Source organism: Dermacentor silvarum, chromosome 6 (genome assembly GCF_013339745.2).
Source record: "Dermacentor silvarum isolate Dsil-2018 chromosome 6, BIME_Dsil_1.4, whole genome shotgun sequence".
NCBI classification, from domain to species: domain Eukaryota; kingdom Metazoa; phylum Arthropoda; class Arachnida; order Ixodida; family Ixodidae; genus Dermacentor; species Dermacentor silvarum.
In genome coordinates, this window is record NC_051159.1 from 103,095,710 (window position 1) to 103,118,742 (window position 23,033).

General features: G+C 43.7%; 1 protein-coding gene across 1 annotated transcript in view; it reads left to right on the top strand.

The window, feature by feature from the left end:
• LOC119455801 (facilitated trehalose transporter Tret1-like) overlaps nt 1-23,033 on the top strand; it is a 73,541-nt gene that overhangs the window by 40,232 nt on the left and 10,276 nt on the right. The window contains 1 exon segment of the mRNA XM_037717272.2: nt 14,967-15,209. Coding sequence (XP_037573200.1) covers nt 14,967-15,209 — 243 coding nt within the window.

Consider the following 23,033-nt stretch of genomic DNA (forward strand, 5'->3'; position numbering starts at 1 on the left):
GAACCGAGCCATTCTGATCTATCACAGAGGACTAATGGCCGATGTGGAATAAAAACAGATTGGGATAGTTTTATATTAGACCGACCCAGATGTACCTAAAGAGTCTCAGAAACGTAATCACTATAGTAGGCACGCAATGTCGAAAGCAAGGAAAGACGGAGTTGCGGCAATGAAAACATACAAATGTTCGCGAACGCTTAGCGAAGCATGTGAGGAAGGTCTGAGGGAGACAAATCAGGCCACTCTCTTGAAGGCATCTGTTCTTTCTGTTCAGCACTGGTGTACTACCGGCGATTATCTCTTCTTCTCGTGAATTACGATAGGCGTGACGGTGAAGAACTCGAGGACTGAAGCATTGTGTTAATTGATACTCAAGATGCCTTATATCTCACTAAAAACCATCCAAGGACAGGGAAAAAGTAAGAGCGGACGTATTCACAACATCAGGATGTGCGAGGCGGACTGATCAACTTTTTGAAAAAGAGAAAGATAATCATCCACGCATGAAGCTGGCGTGTACTTGCTACTGAAGCACGCCTATTAATTTTCTAGACACCCGCACGCACGCAAGAAAAAAAAAAGAAGAAATACTTCACTCGAAGAAGTGCGTGTCATACGGAGTCATGCTGTTGTGGCTACAACAGCCACGACAATTGGAGGTACGCGAGAACAAACGCCACTTAACGCGGCGCCGAACATGATCACTGCGCACAAAACACTGTACAGCTGGGTTTCGCGGCTTGCGTGCAAGCAAGACCCGTGCGAAGCCTTGTCTTCACACCGCAACAAGGTGTACGTTGAAACTTACATCATACACAATGTGGATGGCATTTCAGATGCTTTGCTCTGGACTTGCATGTCCTCCCCCCTCCCCCCATTTTTTTTACCCGTAGGCGTGCAGCATTTCTGACGCTATAATATTGCACTGAGCTGCCTCTCGGATTCCAGAAAATTATATACAAAAAAAGCGAATGTGACTCGCACTTCTCTAGTTATGACCTGTTCTTCCCTCCACTCTACCTTTCGAACACAAGCTATACAAAAAAGCGGGCAGATTCCACGCCCTGTGGGAATCGATGTTTTGCGAAGCAGTGTGCGGGGAGCCTACGAAGTTAACGAAACGACCATGGGAGCACCAAGACTTAGGCGGCTGTTTCTTGACCTACATGACACGCATGTCATGGCATTCATCTCATGATTCCTGAGGAGTACCTTAGCTAGGTCTAACAGACCTTAAGGCGAAAGCCTTAGTCATGCTCATGACTATGACTATCAATGTTTAGCCTTTTCCTTCACTTTGTACCACATCCGAACTCATTACATTGGTTTTTGAGTGTCAGTCTTCTTTCGCTGAGTCAGTCATTTTTGCTGAGTCATGGTCATGACTATGACTTCTACCACCATCCTTTAATGTTTCCTTCACTTAGTACCCACATGCGAACCTATTTGAGCGGTTTGTGAGCGTTAATATTTTGTTGCTGAGTCATTGTCATTTCGCTGAATCATGCTCATGACTATGGTTTCTATCACCATCCTCTAGTGTTTCCTTCCCTTAGTACCTAAGTCAGAATACATTTCAGTGGTTTTTGAGTGTTCATTTTTTTCCTGAGTCATTGTCATTTTTGCTCAGTCATGCTCATGACTATGACTTCTAGCATCATCCTTCAGTATTTTTTTCACTTAGTAACCATGTCAGAACGCATTTCGGTGGTTTTTGAGAGTTAATATTTTTTTTCGCTTGGTCAATGTCAATTTAGGCGGCTGTTTCATGACCTACATGACACGCATGTCACGAAATTCATGTCATGACCTATCATTTATGTTCGTCATACACTGTTGTCACACAATGCCAATTTTGGTACCTACCAAGGTAACGAATCGACTATGAGAGCACCAAGACGTAGGCAGCTGTTTCATGACCTACATGACACACACACGTGTCATGATATTCATGTCATAAGTCATAACCTATCATTTATGTTCGCCATACACACTTCTCATACTATGCCAATTTTGGTAAATACCAAGTTAACGTTGCGACCATGAGGGCACCAAGACGTAGGCGGCTAGATAGATAGATAAGATACTGTCAAAGTGGCAAATGTTCGCCAAGAAATGCTTCGCATTTAATAACCGTGTCCTTAAGTGTGCGCACTCTATAAAAATCAGCATGCGAGGAAGCTCTACTCGGACCGCATTTCCTACCACACATTTACTACGAGCACAGGCCATCCAGTAGCACATGTGACCTGTTTATTGTTAGGCACAAAGCAGAGGTTGTCGTTTTCCAGTGTGAAAAAGTATTGCCGCATCCGCAGCTCTTTTCTTTTTGTGCTAGCGTTCTCGATTCTTGATTAATTAATTTCGCTTGTGAGCAAAGAGTATGCAGAACATCCTGGCGTATGAGGAAGGGAGACATAATAATAAAAATATTGCTTCCCTGACATCATACAGCAGTCACGTTTCCCACGTGCAGGGGAAATTTTCAGGCCTTACACTGACACTTCTGAACATCAGCTTTTTGCTTTTCCCGAAGCCGGATAAAGCAAATGTAGGAAGTACACATTAGTCACAATGGTTTCGCAGTTGTACAATGTACAGGTGTAGGTGTTTGTCACACTGGACGACATGTCGCGCTGTTCAGAAATGCAACAGTATGGCACAACGTTTCAGCAACGTAACGCGAATTCAGCGGAAACTCTCTGATCGTAAAGTCGTGCGAGCCCGCGACACGCGAATGTAAACACAGATGTTTCCTACTCTATTTTCCGCTCCCAGCATTCTCTGCGGGTGAGCTTTGTGTACACGTAGCTATAAAAATGTCTCGCTTGCTTTCGGCGCAGCAGGAATGGTTCAATAACCAAAACATTTCGAAGCCTAACTAGTCATGAAGTTCTTTTTGCTGATAGTGTACTGGGCTTATACACTTCGCAAATAAGTATCTGTGTTCACGCTCTGAACCACTATCAAAGTATTCTCGGTGGCATTCTCTAGCATGCACATTTGCAGGGCAATATACTACTGCAGTCATTGCCTTCGTTCAACGCCTTCGATGAGCAAAGGCAATGACAGGATTAAGATTAGCATTTGTTTTCCAAGACCAACAATGTGTGTTTTATGATAAGCAGCAGAGCGAGAAAACATGTCATTGATATACGTCCACCCAGTTCAGGCTCAGGAGAATGTCGGAAGCCAGTTCAAAAAATAAACTTTTTTAAACACTAGGTGTGAAGGACGTGTTTTTTGCCCCAAATTAAGACACTCGCAAAAGGACGAAACATAGACGGCGGCAAGGGCATTTATGTTTCTTCCTTTTGTATGTGTCATAATTTGCGGCAAATACATGTCCTTCAGCAAACAACAACTAAAATATGACCAACAAACAGTTCTGTTGAAACTCGGCATGAAGCTCCCAACCTATGCCACTTAATTAAATACATTTCCGGCATTCTAGCCTTCATTACTGCCAGATCATTCCCCCGCCTTACCTGCACAGCCGCAGGCTCAACACTACTCAGAGCGCGGAAGCGAGAAGGAAAGCACGTCCCTTATTGTGTCAGCACTCCAAATTCAACAACGAAGTGAACTCAAAGCGACGAACGGGCAGCAGGTCAATGCCGCACACGGCGCCTTCCAGCAACAGTTCAAAAAACCCGCGCCCGCACAGAGAGAGGGTGAGAGAGAGAGAGAGAGAGAGAGAAAGAAAATGAGAGCTAGTCGACGACCTCAAGGCCGGCTAAAAGAAATCCTCGACAGCCTCGAGCAAGCGCCCCTGCCGTCTCTTTCGCTCCAGCAGGAGCAGCGCGCACGCTGCTTGCCGAGACAACGATCTCAACGTGCCAGCGTCGCGCTAGCATACTGCTTCGTCGTAGCCACGCGGAACGGCGCACTGCCGTCAAGGGCGCAAGCCGGGAGCCGCGTGTCTCCGCAGCACGCGGTCGTAACGCCTGCGTTGCAAAACTCGCCGCTCACGTCACCGAAAGAGTGGTGCGAAGCGGCCGGAATTCCGTACGGTGGGAGAGGAGGAAAAGTGCGCGAGGAGTAAAGAGAAGGAGAGAGACCGCTAACGGTTGAAGGCAACTAGTGCTTACGAAACGAGCCACACAGCCGAGTTGGCATCAGCTGTTTTAAGCGTTCCCTCTGCTCCACCTACCTCTTTCGGCTGCCCTTCGCCTTCTACTGACGCTCCCCATGCTAAGCCCGCATACTCTCTCCCTTTCACAATCCTCTCCCCATTTCCCTCCCCACCCCTCCGACGTGTCTTGTTCCCTCGACCATGCTTCGTCCTCTTCCGACGCTACTCCCTCGCTAAGGTCGGCCCACGCCCCCGTAAGCGGTGTGGGAACAGCGTGAGGTCCGTACGTCATTTAGCGGGCGCCGCGGGTCGGTTGGCAGGTGCGGTCTCGCTCGTAGCTGAACTGCTTGGCTCGGGGTTTGCCCCCGTCTTTTGTCGTAGCGCGGAGGAGAAGCGATCGGTAAAGCTGTCATGAAAAGCCGCTATTTAGACGAGTCGACGCGCGATGAGCGCAGTATATCGCTACTAATCCCTGCCATGGATTTCAAAGCTGATCGGGACGAGCTCGCCGACGGAGCAACGTGGAAGGCTTCGATGATCGCCGGACAAAGTTTGACATCGTTCCAATTCTATTCGACTCTATTGACAGCACAGCAGTGGATTGACAGTAGATGTTCCAAGCTTAGAGTAATTTTGTTCAGCCCGCAGGGTAGCTTTACATAAGCGCAGTCCAGTTCTCCCAATCGCCTATAACTATTTAAATTAAATGCATGTTTAACCATCTGAAATTCCTCTGTAAAAACAGTTGTAACGCTCTTTTGTCAGTGAAATAATTTCTTCACCCATTTCAGTCCGTGCCTACAGTGATTTACCAATAATATTTAATATTTTTTTAGCGTGCTTGCGCAAACATAATTCCTGCATTCATATTCTTAATCGCTTATAGCAATGCACCTAAAACCTAGATGAGGATAGAGGTCGGTTGAGCTTGTACTGAATGATTATCTTTTTATTGCGCCTGTCTTCCTTTCAGCCTGTCGGGACCACATGCGTACGATTGAAACGCGCTTGAAGCAACCCGTACCTGTGTCACTAGAGACATGTATTGGTCATTCAGTGCATGTATCGGTCAATTTTGATTAAGCCTGTTAAGCGTATTCGCGGTAAATAAGTGTGTGAAACGTATAATTTTTCCTTCAACCTGGACCTTGTAGCTCACAAAAAACATTTTTTAGAAAAAAAATAATACTTTGATATGAACACCCATATTCTTAGACTCCAAATCGCGCCCTCAAATTGCCCTCGAGTTCGTGCGTAAGCACCGAATGAAGGGCCACTTTGCATAATGCTAGTACTGCAAGAAATTTTAAAAAATAAGATATGGAGATTTACGTGCCAAAACCACGATCTGATTATGAGACACGCCATAGTGAGGGACTACGGAATAATTTGGACCACCTTGGTTTCTTTAACGTGCACCTAAATCTAAATACACGGGTGTTTTCGCGGTTAGACCACATCGAAATGCGGCTGCCGTGAAGAAATTCTTGCGCAGAACATTCACAAGAGCTTTCTGTCCTATATTAGCATTATATCAGGATTCGAAGATTCAATCTCTCGTGCATTGGAGGCACGTTAAAGATCCCCTGGTTGTCATAATTAATCTGGAGTTCCCCGCTAAGGCGTGCCTCATAATGAAATCTTGAATTTTGGCACGTAAAGCCTCAAAATTCAATTCGAATTCAACATTCAATCCTATGATACCTAAAGTTAAACTGAATCATCAATGGTTCTGAAAGATGGCAATCTTAAAGAGTATCTGAATTTCTTCTCTTGTAGACAAGCGGTTCAGAAGTCGTTCCACGGCCCTTCTCGATGCTACAGTTGCTACATATGCCTTAACTTAAGACCATACGACTAGTGAGCAAAATTATCCAGTTCTTTATTTTTGTGTTTTTTTTTGTTCCACCTAGCTTAAGTGCCCATGAGCATTACATAAAACAAAGGGGAGGGGGGAGCAACCACTTGTGTCGACATGGCATACAACAAGAATAACAGCAGAGTAAGATAAACGCTGTGGTATATCATAAGAATCAGCAAAAGAAAAAGAAAAGCAGAAGTTTCTTCTCTTTAAAAAAAAATACCGGGTTAGTCTTTCGCGGTAAACTACACGATCAGTGCATGAGGCTATAACATCTGGTTGAACATTCAAATGTTTCATTGAATACGGAAAAAAAAGTATTATTCCCAAGTGTGGCAGTCGATTTTTGCAAAAAGAATGACTTATAGAGCGGGGCGACACACTCAAAGGCGTTTTTAGCAGTGCATGTCGTGATACCGGATGGGAGTAGAAGGATTGAAAAGACAGAGGGGTGATATGACACAATGAGACTGCTGTATATCATGCGAGATCCAAGGATTGGGAGGGAGTACTGTGGTGTGGTAAATTTAGCAACATGGTTTATAAATGACTTAGAATCCGTCAGCGAGATATGATATCTAACATTTTGGGACAATTTCAATTTGCTCTCTACCTCTATTTCAGTTTACATAGAACGAGGATTAGACTTAGCACACGTCGTCTTGCCCACGTTAATGACACGATCAGACGGATTGGAAAATCGAAAGTTTGAAATTCCATTGACAATGTGTTCATTCTTGTGAAGAAGAGTGACACTGTTAATTTATTTCTGTAAGAGAACTCTGCTTCAACAAGTATTTTCTTTTGTTTTTTTTCTTGTGTTTTTTTGTAATGGGAAGTTCTGGGTCTGACTTAACGCGTATGACTTTTTAAAGAATAAATATAGAAAAACGTGGGTCGGAGTTTTCTGCCAGCTCAAAATATAATTGAAGAAAGTCGGTGGGTTCTACCAGTGTGCATCCTACAGGTGCTGTACAGCAGAAACAAATACCAAAACATGAGCTTGGAAGCGTCTGCGTGTAACCTTCGCTGATGCACATGTAGCCAAATGTGAAGTATAAGTTTATTAACCGCGCAGCGATGAGTAAGGCTTCCAATGGCAGCCAGTCAAAGCGAAGGGAAATCAGTAGTTTATTTTTTCTGCCGTCTTGGTTCCAGCTGCAAGTCGTCGCGCTCAGCAAGCTGTGTGAAAAATTTGCCCTCCAAATATGCCGAGCAGTAAGTTTCGTGTTCAGAATGCTCCCGAGCCTTTTGTAAGCGTTCGGTGCATGGCAGGCGCTTGGGATAAATTGATCTGTAAGGTCTGCAGAACGGCAAGCAATTGACGCGTCTGTGCTCCTACATCATAGAAATTCAGTACTGTAGTATTATGTTCAGCATTATACCAAAAGCTCACAGAATGATGGAGGCTTGAAATGATGAACAGTGGTAGAACAAGCAATGTCGCCCGAGCTAGCGTTTCGAGAAGGAATATTGTCTTCATCAGCCCGTTGCTTCCCTGACGAAATCCATTCCCCTCGGCGAAGCGTTGGCTCCAGTGACATTCCTTGTACTTGCACTGTTCATTGTGGAAACGTGACATTGTTTAACGTTCGTTCGATAGCATTAGTTGCGTACGTGACACAGCGCGAACTGTCGATCTGGTATTAGGGAATGACGGCGTCGAATGCGTGGGACAACCAAAAATAGAATTAGTTGATTAGTTACAAAAATCAGATATATAATGTTGCTTTAAGGTTCCGATTTATTCCTAATACTGAACTATACCGGCGAATCATTACACAGCCTGCACGTGAAAATTCTTCCCATGCAGCTGTCTCTGCTCTACGCTTTCTGGTAATGTTAAGTTCTCTGAGGTCAATGACCCACGCGTAAAAAGCAGCTGCGGCGTCGCTTTAGGCGCCGGGAAACAAGGCGCTACGCTCAAGTGCAGCCCCGCGAGCACAGACAGTTCCGAGCTCATACAGGGTGTATCGTTCCAACGGGAAACGACTACGAAATGTGACGAGGTAACGCGAAAGAATCCCCGCATTCAGCGTCGAGGTGCTCTCACGATAACGGGAGCGATCTCAAAAGCGTCGCGCAATAGCGCATTCCTGTAACTTCAAATAAAGATTAGCAAGACTGTGAAAGGCGTTCAGCATGATAACGCCCGTTAGAACTCAGTCTGTCCGTCGGAGGCTGATAAAATGCAAACACGCCATGGCCCCTCACGCAACACTGATAACGGCTCACAGTTGATAAATGAGTATGTCGACGGCCGTCGATAGTTTAGAGAAATGAAGAGTTACGCTCAGATACAATTGAATGACCGCTGAGTAAGTTCGTTTGAAGGGTGATAACATTTCTCGACATCTAGATCTACATGCTAAAAATTGTTGCAGCTGAGAGAGAGAGAGAGAAAGAAAAAAAGCGTTAATGAAGATTAATAAATAAATGATTGTGTAAATAAAATCCAAATCCTCTAGGGTTCCTGGCGGAGTGGATTTAGTCTCCAGGCTTTTGCCCTTGGCAGGCATAAGATCTAACTGTCGTAGACGGCTGTTTTGTAGGTTTATACTACTTAATGAAGAATAATAAATAAATGATTGTGTAAATAAAATGCAAATCCTCTAGGGTTTCCGGCGGAGTGGATTTAGTCTCCAGGCTTTTGCCCCTGCCAGGCATTAGATTAAACTGTCGTAGACGGCTGTTTTGTGGGCAGGGGTTCCTCATGTAAAGATCCGGTCGTTTAATGCAACGACAAACCTCCGTAGTCCAGCATGGAATATGTTTCCCAGGGCCGATAGATCAGTACAGTTAGACAACAAATTGCGCGAAGCTCAAGTGTGTCGCAAGTGCCAGAATATTGGTCCAGCGCTTTGTCAAAATGTCACGCTCTGAATGTAGGCACGGTAATTGCAACAATAAAAAATATGCAGATCCATAGCTCGTAAGGGACCTAAGTTTTAGTGAAGCGGTTTATTAAAGTCTATAGAACTAAATTCGACTCACTACGGGAAGCAGCACTTTCGGGCGTATACCACGCTGACTAAGCCATAAGATAGAGCAGGTATGCCTAAATTAGCGTACCTTAAACGACGGCTTATGCAATAGTTGCAGATACGGATGAATTCCAACTGGAGGAACCATCCCGACGAAAACCAACAGTTACTTCCTTGCAAAGTACTTGAGTATGTATGAAGGGCCAGTTGGCTCAAGTATTCATCCTGCAGCAGTAATACGCTCTACGTATAAGCAACGCAAGCGCGAATTTACGAATTAACCAAAGCGATAAAGGCGAACGCTCGCCATTACGTTATCGAAGGTCCTGCATTATGACCTAACCCCCCCCTGAAACTGTGACCCGCAACAAAATCACGTGGCAAGCGCATACAGTTTATGCGCGGCGCTGCCCTGTCGCAAGCCTGCAGCGGGGAGCGACCCGTTGTACGGCGACGGCGTCGATGAAAGCGACCGCGCCAGACACCAGGGCGCGGGCACCGTTCCAACTTGACGTTGCCTCAGCGAGAACACGCGCTCCGAAAAACGAGCGGGGTCTTCTGCCCAGAATTAAACTCAGAAGGTTAGGAGCACACAACGGCGAGCTAGAGAACGCAATGGTACGGCGGCATCGGAGCCAAACCTGGGAGTGCTATGCCCTTCACCCGAACCGGGATGCAGTTATTCAGGCTGTGAAATGTGAGAAGCAGCTCGATAACACAAGGCTATCGGAACGTGAGGGCGGTTGCTGTCGCTTCCCATATTTCCTGTACCCTTGGGCGGCTCCTCCGCCGTGCTTATGTGTGAAATGGAAGAACATTGTTCAGCAAATCTAGCCCCACTGAGAGGCAAGCGGAGAGTTAGCATCAACCTTGAAGCAGCACGGAACTAGCGTAAATGTATACCGGTTCCACAGATACATTCACCGTTACAGATAATGTGTCGTGGTACAGTGAAATAACCCGGCACCGCTGCCTTTGCGGGGTAGTCACGTTATAAACGGCGTTGACCAAATAGCTATAGGACATAACGGAGAGAAAACGATTTTATGGACTTCTAGAAGCGTGGTCTACTGATTATGAGCAAATTATAGTTCTGTGTAAAACACAGAACTAATTCAAAACCTTCTCAACGCTGACAAATGAAAGCCGTTGAACAGAAAGCCAGTTAAGTGTGCTATAAATAAGGTCTGCAGGCAGGTAGATACTTAAGGACATCGAAAACACAACGCTAAAAAGACAGTTTGGCCGTCTGATTAGTCTTTAGCGCTCAAAAGTAAAAGGGTCTGCATGAACAGGAAGAAGAGCACGAAAAAAGAACGAAGGCAAAGAAGAAGACAGGACTAGACAAGGAAAAAGACAGTACAAGTGTTTGTTCTGGTGTCTTCCTCGTCTTCGTTTTTTTTTTTTTCGTGCCATTTTTTTTTTCGCTTCGTGAACAAGTACAAGCTCGCCCAACAACTTAACTTGCCATGAAAGGACCTTACGGCTGATGTTCTTTGAATCGAGCTGACCTTATCGCGATGTGTAGCCGTGCTAATTACGGCAAGGCCATCACAGAAATCGGCGCTCCCCCAAGTTTGTGCGGCTTGAGTTACGTCTCTGCTCTCGACGTCTCGAGTTATCGCATACAGTGGCGCCTTCACATTACGCTGTCAGGGACTCGTAAGATCTTGGGCGCACTGTGCATTTTTCTTACTGCTAGATTTGCAGTCTCTCGCACTCTCTCTTTATACTCGTAATGCTATCTCGTAACCGCGCGACACGCGGACCACGTGGGACCTTGTGGCGGGTCATCGGCTGCCCTGGTTAACGAGGTCGTCTTTCTCTGGGATGAGAGGGATTAAAAAGTGACGGATATACTTGCATCAAACGGTTAGAAGCGCTTAATAACAAGGTTCTAAACCCTCTATTCCCGTAATCTGCGAGTTTGTGCGTACCTTTAGGCAGCCGTGGTCGATAACAGGGGGTCCATAAACAACTTGATACCTGCGCCAAGAGGTTAGCGAGTACGGAGGCTTCATTGCAACTCTGATGGCGCATTTTTACGGATGAAAAGAGGCATGACGGCTGTGGGACATTTGCGGTCCTTGTTACTGGAAACCGCTGCTAATAGAGCAGCAAATTATATTCCACGGCTTTGTTACTTTTGGTATTGTGTGAAGCGGTGCTGATGACCACAACTGCCCTAGATTTTTTCGTGTTACACAATGTGAAAAAAGAAAATAACTGTTACTAGGGAGCCAAGAAACACTTTGCCATGAATTAATAAATTCAGGGGTTTTAAGTACTAATACCACGATTTGATTATAGGGCACGCCGTAACGCGGAACTCCGGATTAATTTTGACCACCAGAGGATCTTTAACGGACTCCCAGTGCACGGGACACGGGTGTTTTCGCATTTCAACCCCATCAAAATGCGGAATGCCGCGGCCGGGATTCAATCCCGCGACCTCGTGTTTAGCAGCGCAACACCATAGCTGCTAAGCCACCGCAGCGGGTACCTTGCCATGAATAAAGTTCGCGTAGACTTCGCACGTAAGATTATATATTTAATTCAATTTGCAATGATGACACGCTCTAGTACAGTTGCTGCACTAAAGTTTTTATTTTTCATGACGTTTTTATTGGAAAGCAACATTTGGACAAAAGTGGATATTCTATCACTTCGTGGGGTCTTTTCACTTCCTTTCTCTGATTGAAACTGAGTACATACTCCTGATTGAAGCTTTATTGAAGTCATTTAAGTGTCATCTGTTTCTATGCCAAGAAAAACTTCGTACTTGTTCACTTTATGTGCTTAATTCTTATAAATGGTCAGTGACGTGTATTGCGATACTACTTCTGCCTCTCCAAATATTTCTAACCTATTTGTACCTCATCAAAAGTCTATTGTCTTCACAGTCATAAGAGCCATGCATATTTATTTAGTTAAATAATACCATATCAAATTACATTTTGCGCTTATTTGTTGCGCTTTATGACCTTAATTGTAAACTGTAGTTCTAAGTAAATACTGACAAAACAAAATACATCTTTTTTACAATGAATAATAATTTGGCACCAGGCCACCTGAAGTTAACATTTAGGAACCAGGTTTTGCAGAATGCAATGTAAATAATTTTTAAAAGAGATTTGGTTACAATTAAACTTATATAACTTGGTCCGTTTCTATTGGAGTTATTCGCAACGTACTCCGGAAACTGACTGAGATAATGAACATGATTCGTAATTATTCTCCTACATTCATCAAAAAGCAAGTATATTATACTGCGATTTAATAATTGTTTTCTAGTGCGGGGAACGACTTCTAAACCTAAGCTCGCGTTCCTGCTAAGAGTTATGCGGTCCATTTGTAATCTGATATTTCCAGAACACATTACACCATACATTCTGAAACTTAAAATACTTTCCTTAAAAGTTCTGGTCCAGTGCCAACTTGCTGTTGAAGCTTTTCAACAAGACTTACGAACCACAAAAACTTTGACTGATCTTGCTATCAACACGAGACTGGCACAAGATTATAACCCCGCGCGCACGTACCAACTACGACACTCAGACATCAGCATTTCAACTTTCTTCTTCATTAAACAAAAGCTATTTAATACCTAATCAATGAGCCTGATTCATCTGCTTATGCCTTTAAGAGTACCAAGGATGCACTTGGTTGGTTGCTTTAATACGCCCGAGATAAAATTATGTGTTACATGATTGTTCATGCTACATCTTTTTGTCATTTATACATGTCACTGATGTAACATTTGAAATCATTTGTATGTGAAGCTGTATTGGAGGCATTTGTATACTTCATTTGTTTTCGACTGTATTGTACCTCGCTGTGGTCCGCTGCATGGCACTCATTGTGAATTAGTCCGAGGGTGTTGCGGCCTAGTCAGACAAACTGTTGCCTTTAGCCGCATTCCTCGAGACGGCTGTATATATCTGTACGGTGCGTCTCAATAAATAAATGAATGAATCAATGAATGAATAGATAGATAAATAGTTAGATAAATAAAGAAATAGATGAATAAATAGATAAGTAACGTCATTCCCACACTGCGTGAGAGGCAATTTGGTGTCAATGCATATGCTGTATATTATGTTATAAGTCATCTTGGGGTGTGGAAAGTGTGAGTTGTGTTGGTACTACTACCGCCCGTTTCTCGCAGGCTCAAAACATCCAATAAAATGCAATAAAATCAGAGAAATCGCACTCATATGCATCAGTTATTCATGACCACTACGAAAGATATGGTGCATTTGGAGAAGTTGGCTGTTGGTTGTGGCCAAGCAAGGAACGGGCCGACACATTTCATTTTGTTAGCATGTAGACTTGTGCAGTAACGTGTTGCGTTGACCACAAGTTCGCGGATTTACCAGGAGTGTGTAAAAAACACGTGACTGCAAATACGTTACTATATATTCAATGACACCCTGCAGGAACGACGTACGACACAGGAGCTGAATTTTCGCTGAGTAATTTACATTAATTTCTTAATATATTTCTTCATTTACTTCAATATAAGAAAACGAGCATAGAGAAGTCTAGGAAGAAGTAAGTCCCGTGATCTCAGAAATTGTAGTCCTCTGGTACAACGGCAACAGGACGCACCTCAAAATATTTGGATAAAGAGCAGCAACTGTTAAAGTATCACTGAAACAGGGGTTGCAGGGACATGGCAGGGACAGGCCTTCGTCTTGCAGTGGACATAGAAATGAGCTGATGATGGTAAAACAGGGGTTCTGAAAAAAAGACTTCGTCATGGCAGCAACTACCCTGACGAAGATAGAGTCGTTACTGCCATGATGAAGACATTTCATTTCTTTTTTTTCATTTTATTACCATAATGACACCCTCACAGGGAGTGTTAGATAAGGGATCGGCATACGTAAGCACATACAGGAAACAAGAAAATAATAAAAAGAATTAATTTTATAAAAATGTGTGACATAAAAACAAACCTATACATAAATATACATACATACATATATTCAATGGGTAATGGATAAAGCACAAATTTGCGCCAACGGAGTTGGCAAACGAATCAGAGCAGGTGAGGATGGCAAGTTGTGGGGAAGGCCATTCCAGACAGAGGTGCTCGGGAAAAAAAATCAAGCAATAAAGGTTGTGGTGCGGGCACGTGGACGGGAAACCTGAAGGGGTTGACTGATGTGATGAGATATGCGTGAAGGGTGTGCGATGTAGAATGCGCTGTCGACGGCAGAATAAATTATTCTGGGAAATAACAACAATCTAGCAGTTCGACGACGGGCGTAAAGGGGCGATAAGCCACACTGGGCTTTTAGGGACGAAACGCTGATCTCTGGCAGCATGATTTTGAACGGACTCTAATGCATCGGCAAGGTATGACTGATGTGGGACCCATACTGCGGATGCATATCCTAGTTTTGATTTAACCAGTGTCTTGTATGCAAGCGGCTTTACATGTTATGGTGCGTGGCGCAAATGGCGTTTCAAGAATCCAAGAGATCGGTTAGCTGATTAAATAATGTTAACAATGTGCACGCGCCAGAACAGGTCTGAGGATGTAGTGACACGAAGGTACTTAAAGGGGCACATAGCAAATAAGTATGTCACCAACTGTGTAAGAGAAAACGAGTAAGAGAAATTTTAGTCCTTACTAGGATTAAGTGTCAGGAGCCATTTATCGCACCAATCTTGCATGAGGTTAAGATCGGATTGAAGGACGATTCAATCTTGCTTCCAACAACATTCTTTTTTCGTTAATTACTTCAAGTGCCCACATTCCTGTGAACATTTCTTTCGTTTGGATTGATAGCACGAGCAGACCCAAAGGAAATATGTGTCTTGTCACAGGTACATGTGTCAGATGTAGTACTGTCGGCTATTCCAATGAGGAAGGCATCGGAGTTAGTAAATACGACGACGAGCCACCTACGATACAACATGGTCTGTTCACGTTGTGGTAAACTGGGACTCCTATGTAGTTGTGGAATAAACAAAAAAATGAAAGTAACCCAGAGGGAAGCAAATTTACAACAGGGCATTCTGTCCTTTTGCGCAGTTCCCAACACTGCCGATGTCGACCTCCCGACTGCATGCTCCGGCACAGAGAAGGACGCCAGGAGGCGGCTCTACCTCACCGTGGCCACAACATACATGGCCTCGATGTCGTTTGGCTTCTCTTGCACTTACTCCTCGCCAGCTCTGCCGGACATACGCAAGAGCATCGAGTTTTCGGCCTCCGACAGCGCGTGGTTCGGCTCTCTCGTCACCCTCGGAGCTGTGTTCGGTGGACTCGCCGGTGGTGAGAATGTGCTATTTATTTTTTCTGTGTTCAATACCCATAAGAAATGGCAATATGATGGAAAAAGTGTTACTCAAAAGCTAGTATCATGCAGTTCTAAAAGCCTACTGCATAAAAAGGCAACTTCTGAAGCCCGTATCATCGAGCGCGCTTGCTGAACATTGTGTTGCGAACAGGCATGTTATTAAATGGGATTTGCAGGCGCGTGTGATTTTGAAAGAAAATAATCGAACCATGCGTCTTTATCTGGAGTCGTTTCACATCCCAACTATGGAGGACACTCTCAACAAGATGCCAATTGCCGCCATGGTCCGCTAGGCGTCTCGGCCATGTCATATGACATACACTGTAATTAAGCTACGGTTTTCATGGCTTCTGGTCTTGTTTTGAATTTGACTCCCATATGGAAGCTGAAACGTTAAATTTTAACAATCTCTTGTTGCCGGTGTTGTGTCTTGTTTCTTCATTAACATCTGAAATGCCGGGCGATGCCGCATTTGGCGATTTAGGTGCACTACCTTTAAGAATCCAAACATCGCGCCTGTGTTTATACTTCGAAATAAATAAATACTGCTCCTAAATCTAGGTGCAGGTAGAAGAATAGTATGTCTTCAGACTTCCTACCATCTCTCTAATGTTTGGAAATTGCTTAATGCACGTGACTTCCGATTTTCGGCACCCTTAATTTATCCCAAATCACGTCCTCTATTCCCGCTTATTTTTCTCTGGTGAGCACTGGATCTTTTCAGTTTATGTATACTTCTTCTAGCAGTGTATAAGAAGAGAGCACCGCTGCTGCATAGAACCGTCAAGAAGTTGACCTCAAATCGTTTCTGACTAGTTATATACCTGCAGAGGATGATGTGTAATCTATGAGTAATCGTGCGCATAATCATACCTTTGTCCTGAAAAGCAGCCTCGAAACATTTTATTGTTTACTGACTCTCACACTGTCAGCGGCAACCGTGAACCCTGAAGGAATTCAATTTGTATGAGTGATTCCGCGTGAATGCATTCCATGTTTGTGTCGGCTGAATCTGACTTGGGAAATCTGTCAGCAAATCTCCGAACTTCACTAATAAAATGCGCTGGTGCGAAGCAGCAAGCTAAACACGCAAGGACGTGGCCTCGGACGGGAAGAGGGGTGGGGGCACACTGGGCATATGCCCCCCTCCCTCCGAAGTTTCTGTGTACCAGGATACACGTGTCATAAAATGACTTGCGACAGCACCCTCCTGCCCCACCGCTCCTTTCTCGGTGAACTGCGAGCCCTCCCCCGAAAAACATTCCTGGCTACGCCACTGTAAGCCGTCATCTTCTTCCCGTGTTATAGTGTAGTATGAAGAATGTGTTGTTGAAACCCTTCAGTATTGTAGTTGGCCCTAAAGTATTCCCTTCAAAACTTCGGACTAATGCAGCCATTTGCAATGCTATTTTTTCTGCTTGTTTTTCATACCACATGTTGTAAGGAAGCGTTAATCCGTAAGGGTTAAAACTAGATACAAACTGGTGTCTGAACTGTAGCATGACTGTCTCAGGAAGCGAATTGCCCTGTAGTTCATCTCTCAGGACAACTACCGAACCCTGTTTCGCTGTATGTGTTGCTTATCACCGCATATTGAATAAAGACCTAAGAGCTAGAAGAAACAATGCAGTCTCTTGCAAAAGGGAAATCGCACGCATTGCTAGTCCCTGATGCAGACGTAGTGCTTAGACAAAATGACACAATGATGTCTCCTAGGAGTTACAAGAGCTGTGTACTGCATGACAGCGATTTATACGAATTTTAATGCACTTTATTATTCTCAAGCGCTCATATCGCTGCTGCCAAAGCGTGGGTAATATCCGCAGGTGCATGATCGTCGTGCCTTAGCACATGTGTTTGCGACGTAATCAAGGATACCACGCGCACGCATCTCGTAGCACGCACCGCGACACTCCGACAAAAGCAACACTCGGAGCGCTATTCACTTCCCTTAAAGCAAACGAGTCGGTGATCTATACTGCAAGGCAGTACGAAGTACTGGGTGAAAAAAGAAACAGAAGTGGCGTACCCCGAATCACTGTTTTTGTAACATGGTCTTCTCTAGGTATATGTTAACAAAAGTGGAATTCTTCGCACCTAAGCCTGACCATAAACGAATCAGCTAATTGAGGTCTTTTCAACCAGTGCCAATGATATTTCATCTCCTAACGTAACATCATTACGAAAATGGTGTTTAGAAAACTGGAATGCCAGGAAAGAACGAAAATATTGGCCAATATTTTGTAAGCACACACATATAGTCAGTCATGGTCGGAAAATGGTAAGCACACAAATTCCGCATGTGTTTTACTTGTGAAATACTGAGCTCAGGTATGTCACTAGCTGGGGCAATGACACTAGAAATGACGTTTTATTTCTGACAGAACTTTAAACCAAGTTTCTTTTTAAACATTTTTCAAGAGCGCCTTTCTTCTCGGCAACATCGTCAAACAATGTTCTCAATTTAAAGATCAAAGGTACTGTCGCTCTATCTCACGGTGTGCCTGGCAAGAAAACAACGTATGAGCCGCGGTCGCTGAGTGGCTACGGACTTTTGCTGCTACACAAGAGGTCGCGGGTCCGATGTCTCTCGAGAAAGCTAGTTGAAAGAAAAAAAAAACGCTCACGTAATAAGCTTTGTGCATAGGTATAGAATAATATGCCCACTGCCATTCCCAGTGAGACATAAAATCCTGTGCCTTTATAACGCAAGACCCCGCAATTAAATGGTTCGATAAATAAGCACTAATATTTAGGCATGCACAGATTTTAGAGCTGTCATGTCAATAAACTTCCTTGCTCGCAATTCTTCCCGACTACTCCTCGCGCTGTAAAGTCAGTATTAAGCCAGTGACAATGTGATTAGAACGCTGCATCAATCATAAAAAGCTGTGAGGATCTCTTCGGCTAAGGAACAACAACATCGCCACCACTTGTTGACATGCCGATCTTGAAAATAGTCCCGAAGAAAATTAAAGCCACATACATAAAGAAGAGGCTATACATGTGGTGTGTACATTTTCGATGCAGTGCAGAAAATTTCCAGGGCAGTCACCGTGGATGGCAACTGAACTCAGGAGAAATGCGCAATGGAATGCGGCAGTGAAAACAATGCTTTGTGCATTCCTCTTAAAGCAAATACAACCGGTTTCCAGCGTTCTAAAAGAGCTTACCGAATCATCAAACAGTTTCGATGACGGCATTCTTCAATACGCGGCAAAGCTGCATTCCTGTGAATCTTACTTTAGTGGACGGAACTGAACTAAATTTTACCACAGCTTATACACGGAAACTTTCATTGGTTATCATTTGTCCACAAGCGCGAAGAAGGCTGCAGGTTTGGGGCAGTTGGTCGGACATAAATGAATGGCCGCACGGTGTTTGGCCGAAGCGGTACAGTGCGGCCAGCAACAACCTCCGAAGCAGGGGGTGACAGTTTACCATTCATTCATGGCATGTCACACACCATACAAAAGTTGGCTAACACATACATTTTCGTTTGATGTTTTCTGCCCCCCGAACGTTGCTAGGGTTGAGTGGGACGGTCGCTGACCAGGGACCAAGCGGCTGCCAAACTAAACATCTTAAGCCCACACGGAGCATGCGCAGAAGCAATTGCGCTCAAGATCCAGCTTTTATTTATTTATTTATTACAAATACTTTCAGAGCCCGAAGGCATTACAGAAAGGAGTGGTTATTACATATACAAGTGTGCAATAATACAATTTATGAAAATACAAGTTAACAAAATAAGTAATCTTGAATGGCACTTCTGAACTTAGTGTCGATAATGGCAGAGATGGAGGCAGGAAGGCGATTCCATTTTGCGCTGGTTTTGGGAATAAAAGAATCATTATATATGTTGGTTCGACAAAATGGCACACCAACCTTAAACTTGTGGTCTATGCGCGATGAAATGTGTGTCGGTTGAAGAAAAAGGTTGCTTTTTAACACTTCATTTTGATGATAAATTTTGTGAAAGAGGCAAAGACGAAGACATTTACGACGTAAGGACAGATCGGGCAGGTTTAGTGTGTTCTTCATTGTGGATACAGAAGCGTAGCGGATATAATTTGAGAGAATATACCGGTCTGCGCGATTCTGAACAGATTCGAGGGTAGCGATTAGTACGGATTGACTGGGGTCCCAGATGCTGGATGCTTATTCTAGTTTTGGATGGACTAAAGTTTTAAAAAGAATTAATTGTAAAGAAGATGGCGCTTTGGAAAAGTTACGGCGCAGGTAGCCAAGAGTGCGGTTAGCATTGCGGGTTACGTAATCAAAGTGCATGTTCCAGGATAGGTCGTTAGTAATATTAATGCCAAGCTATTTGTAGGAGTTAACGGAATTCAAGGGGGCTACTTTAAGGTAATAACTGTGGTTTGTGCTGTGAAGGTGCCGGGTTATTCTCATGGATTTACGTTTATTAACGTTTATTTGCATAAGCCATTTGTCACACCATAGAGATAATTGGCCTAGATCTTTTTGGATATTTAGTGGATCAGATGAGTTCATTATTTTGATGTAAATTACGCAGTCATCTGCAAAAAGCTTAATTGATGAAAAAACAATACTGTCAGGAAGATCATTTATATATACAAGAAACAACAAAGGGCCCAGTACAGACCCCTGTGGTACGCCGGACGTAACAGAAGAAAGAGCAGAAGAATAATTGCTAGCAGTAACATATGAAGTTCGGTTTGAAAGAAAGTCTTTAATCCAGTTAAATTCGCTGGTGTCGATATTAGGTTTACTAAGCTTGAAAAGGAGTAAGTCATGAGGTCATGAGTAAGTCATCATATCAAATGGCTTTGCGAAAGCGAGAAAAATGCAGTCTATATCAAAACCAAGGTCAGATGCTATAAATAGACCATTAGTAAACGTTAGTAGTTGGGTCTCACATGAAAGCATTTTCCTAAATCCATGTTGAGAGTTGTTGAAGAAAGAATTGTTCGCCAAAAATTCAATTGGATGAGAATGTATGATGTGTTCCATGATTTTGCATGCTATGCTTGTCAGTGAGATTGGACGATAGTTATCTGCTGAATGAGCATTACCTGATTTGAGGATAGGGACCACCTTCCCCACCTTCCAGTCGCTGGGTAATGTGGAACACTGTTACGATTGCTCAAAAAGTTTTGAGAGGATGGTTGCTGAGTACAGTCCAGTTATCTTTAGCATCTTTGAGTTGAGTAGGTCAGCACCAGCGGAAGAGGAGATGTTCAGATTGTCAATGAGCTTGGTAACGCCAACCCAATCTATAACAATGGGATCCATAGGGGGAATGTTTTGGTCAGGTAAACGTGGTAATAATGCAGGAGCAGCTGTACTAAAGAAGGAAACAAATGCGTTCTTTAAGATTGTGCAAGATTGGCTAAGCGGAAGGATAGTGTCATCGCTATCAGATAACTGTACGAGTCGTGTTGTTGAACCGCTGACAATGCTCCAAAATTTGCGAGGGTTTGTTTGAAGTACCGATGGCAGGGTGTTATTAAGAAAATAATCTTTTGCGCACGGAATCGCACAGGTATATTCTTTGTGAACTCGCTGATGTGCTGCCCAGTGATGAGTATTGGTAGTTCGCTTTGCGCGACGGAACATTCTTTTCTTTTTATTTGATAGGCGCTTTAAAGAAGAGTTGAACCATGTTGACCGGGGATTACAGGCGATTTTCTTTTGCGGAATATATTGTTCAACCAGATGTAGAATCTTTTCTTTATACATGGTCCAGTTTTCTTCTACAGAATGTTTGCCGAAGTTGCTGATATAGCCTTCTGTAAATAATTCTAACTCAGCTATTATTGAACTTGTATCAGCTCTGTTGTAGTCCTATATTATTTTATATTTTTTCGCATTACTGTGTCGTGTTTTTAAGGTAAAATGAATCAATGAATGATCACTTAATCCTGGGAGGTAAGTTAGCTCAGATACTAACTCTGGAATCGTAGTAAATAGTAAGTCAAGAATACTGGAAGATGTTGCAGTTGTACGATTCGGCTCATGAACGAGTTGAGTAAGTCAGCACAAAGATTAAGGAATTGCATGTAGTGGAATCGTTGCTCCATAGTATTGTAGGAAAGTTGAAGTCGCCTAAAATAAACAGAGGCGAATTGGGAAACCTAATTATAAGGCTATTATACTCGCGGACAACTTTCTGTGGCAATGAAGGGAAAGCTAAGGGCGCGTGGATGCTGAACATGTGTTAGCGCGCCAAGTTATCCGGCAGCGTTTGACAGTGCTTTTGGTTGCTCGGAACGGACGCTGAATCGACGCAGCTTTCACGTGCGACGGTTTCGCGTTTGCCCAGACGCGGAAGGGAAAAGCCGCAAAATAAGTAAACTTTTACACTCAGTGGTGTGTTCTGTCTTATTTAACTGTTGCTAATAAGCTGTTCATGTTTTTTCTTCGCCAGCCTAAACCAACTTGGATTAAAACGCGGAACTCTTTTCAGAAGCGCTCTCACTTGTGCGTGCTTTGCCTCCGTAGCTTTCCCTTCATTGCCACAGAAAGTTGTCCGCGAGTATAGGGAACATCATAAAGGTCGTTACAAAAAGAAGATGAGGCAGCTGGAGGACGGTACAGTGCATAGAAAATAAATTCACGATTTGCAATAGATACATTAATACAAACAAGTTCCAAAGACGATACGACTGGAACAGCCGAGAATGCCAACATGTCACTAACAGCAATAAGTACACCGCCCCCAGATTGAACGTCACGGTCCCAGCGGTATATATTGTAATTATTTTCACATTGGAATATTTCGGAGTCCTTTATCTTAGCAGAGGGCCAGGTGTCAGTTATAACAACTATATCAGCAGTGCAAGAATCTATGGCTGATGATAACGCGACACGTTTGTTAAGAACGCTTCTTGCATTTGTAAAGAGCAGTGATACATCGTTTCCGTCTTTCTTATCAGTTCTTAGCTATGATGAACTTGAAGTTGAGCCCCCATTGCCCCGCGCGTGAGTCTTAGCAACAGGTTCTATTTCGCGCACTGAGTCAGTAACTCCGCAGTAAGCATACATTTTATTATTCATGATGAGTTTGTTATATCGCAGTGAACCCGACTGGCCCTTCGACTTACTAAATTCAATTAACTTCTTACGCGATTGACGGGTTGATCTACAAAAATCTTCACCGACAGTTATGCCGGAGATTTTAATTTTACTTCTTTGGGAGAAGATCATGTCCTTGAGCTTCGCTGAAGAGAATTTTGCAATAATAGGTCGGATTTTGCTGTCATTAAAACTGCCTAGTCTGTGTGCTCTAGAAATATCGCCATCGGATAATTGCAAGTTAAGCTGTCTTGAGAGCAAATCACGCACAGAGCTTTCTGACTTAGCCCACGTTTCAGCTGAATTGTCGGGGATGCTGTAAAACAAAAGATTGTCACGTCTGGAACGGTCTTCCAAGTCGTCCAGGCGGGATTGTATTAAGACGTTCTGTCTCTGAACTACCTCCGATACTATGCTCGAGATTCCAGTTTCAGATCTATTGCATTCAATATTTTCAACGATTGCCTTAAGAGCAGTCAACTGATTCGTCACGTCGCAAACTTTTTGTGCCAACGCGTCTTGGTTATCTTTCAGTTCATGGAAGGCATCCATTAATTCCTTGTGGCGTGTATCAACCTTTTCAGACAGGGCTGCAATGGCAGCTAGCACATCACTATGGGTTGGTCCGGGATTCATTTCGATATCACCGCAGACCAGCCGTTGTTTCGTAAGAAGTACACATTCACATATCGTTATGAACAAAACACTTGGGCACGGGAAAAGCAGCAGGCAAGCATTAC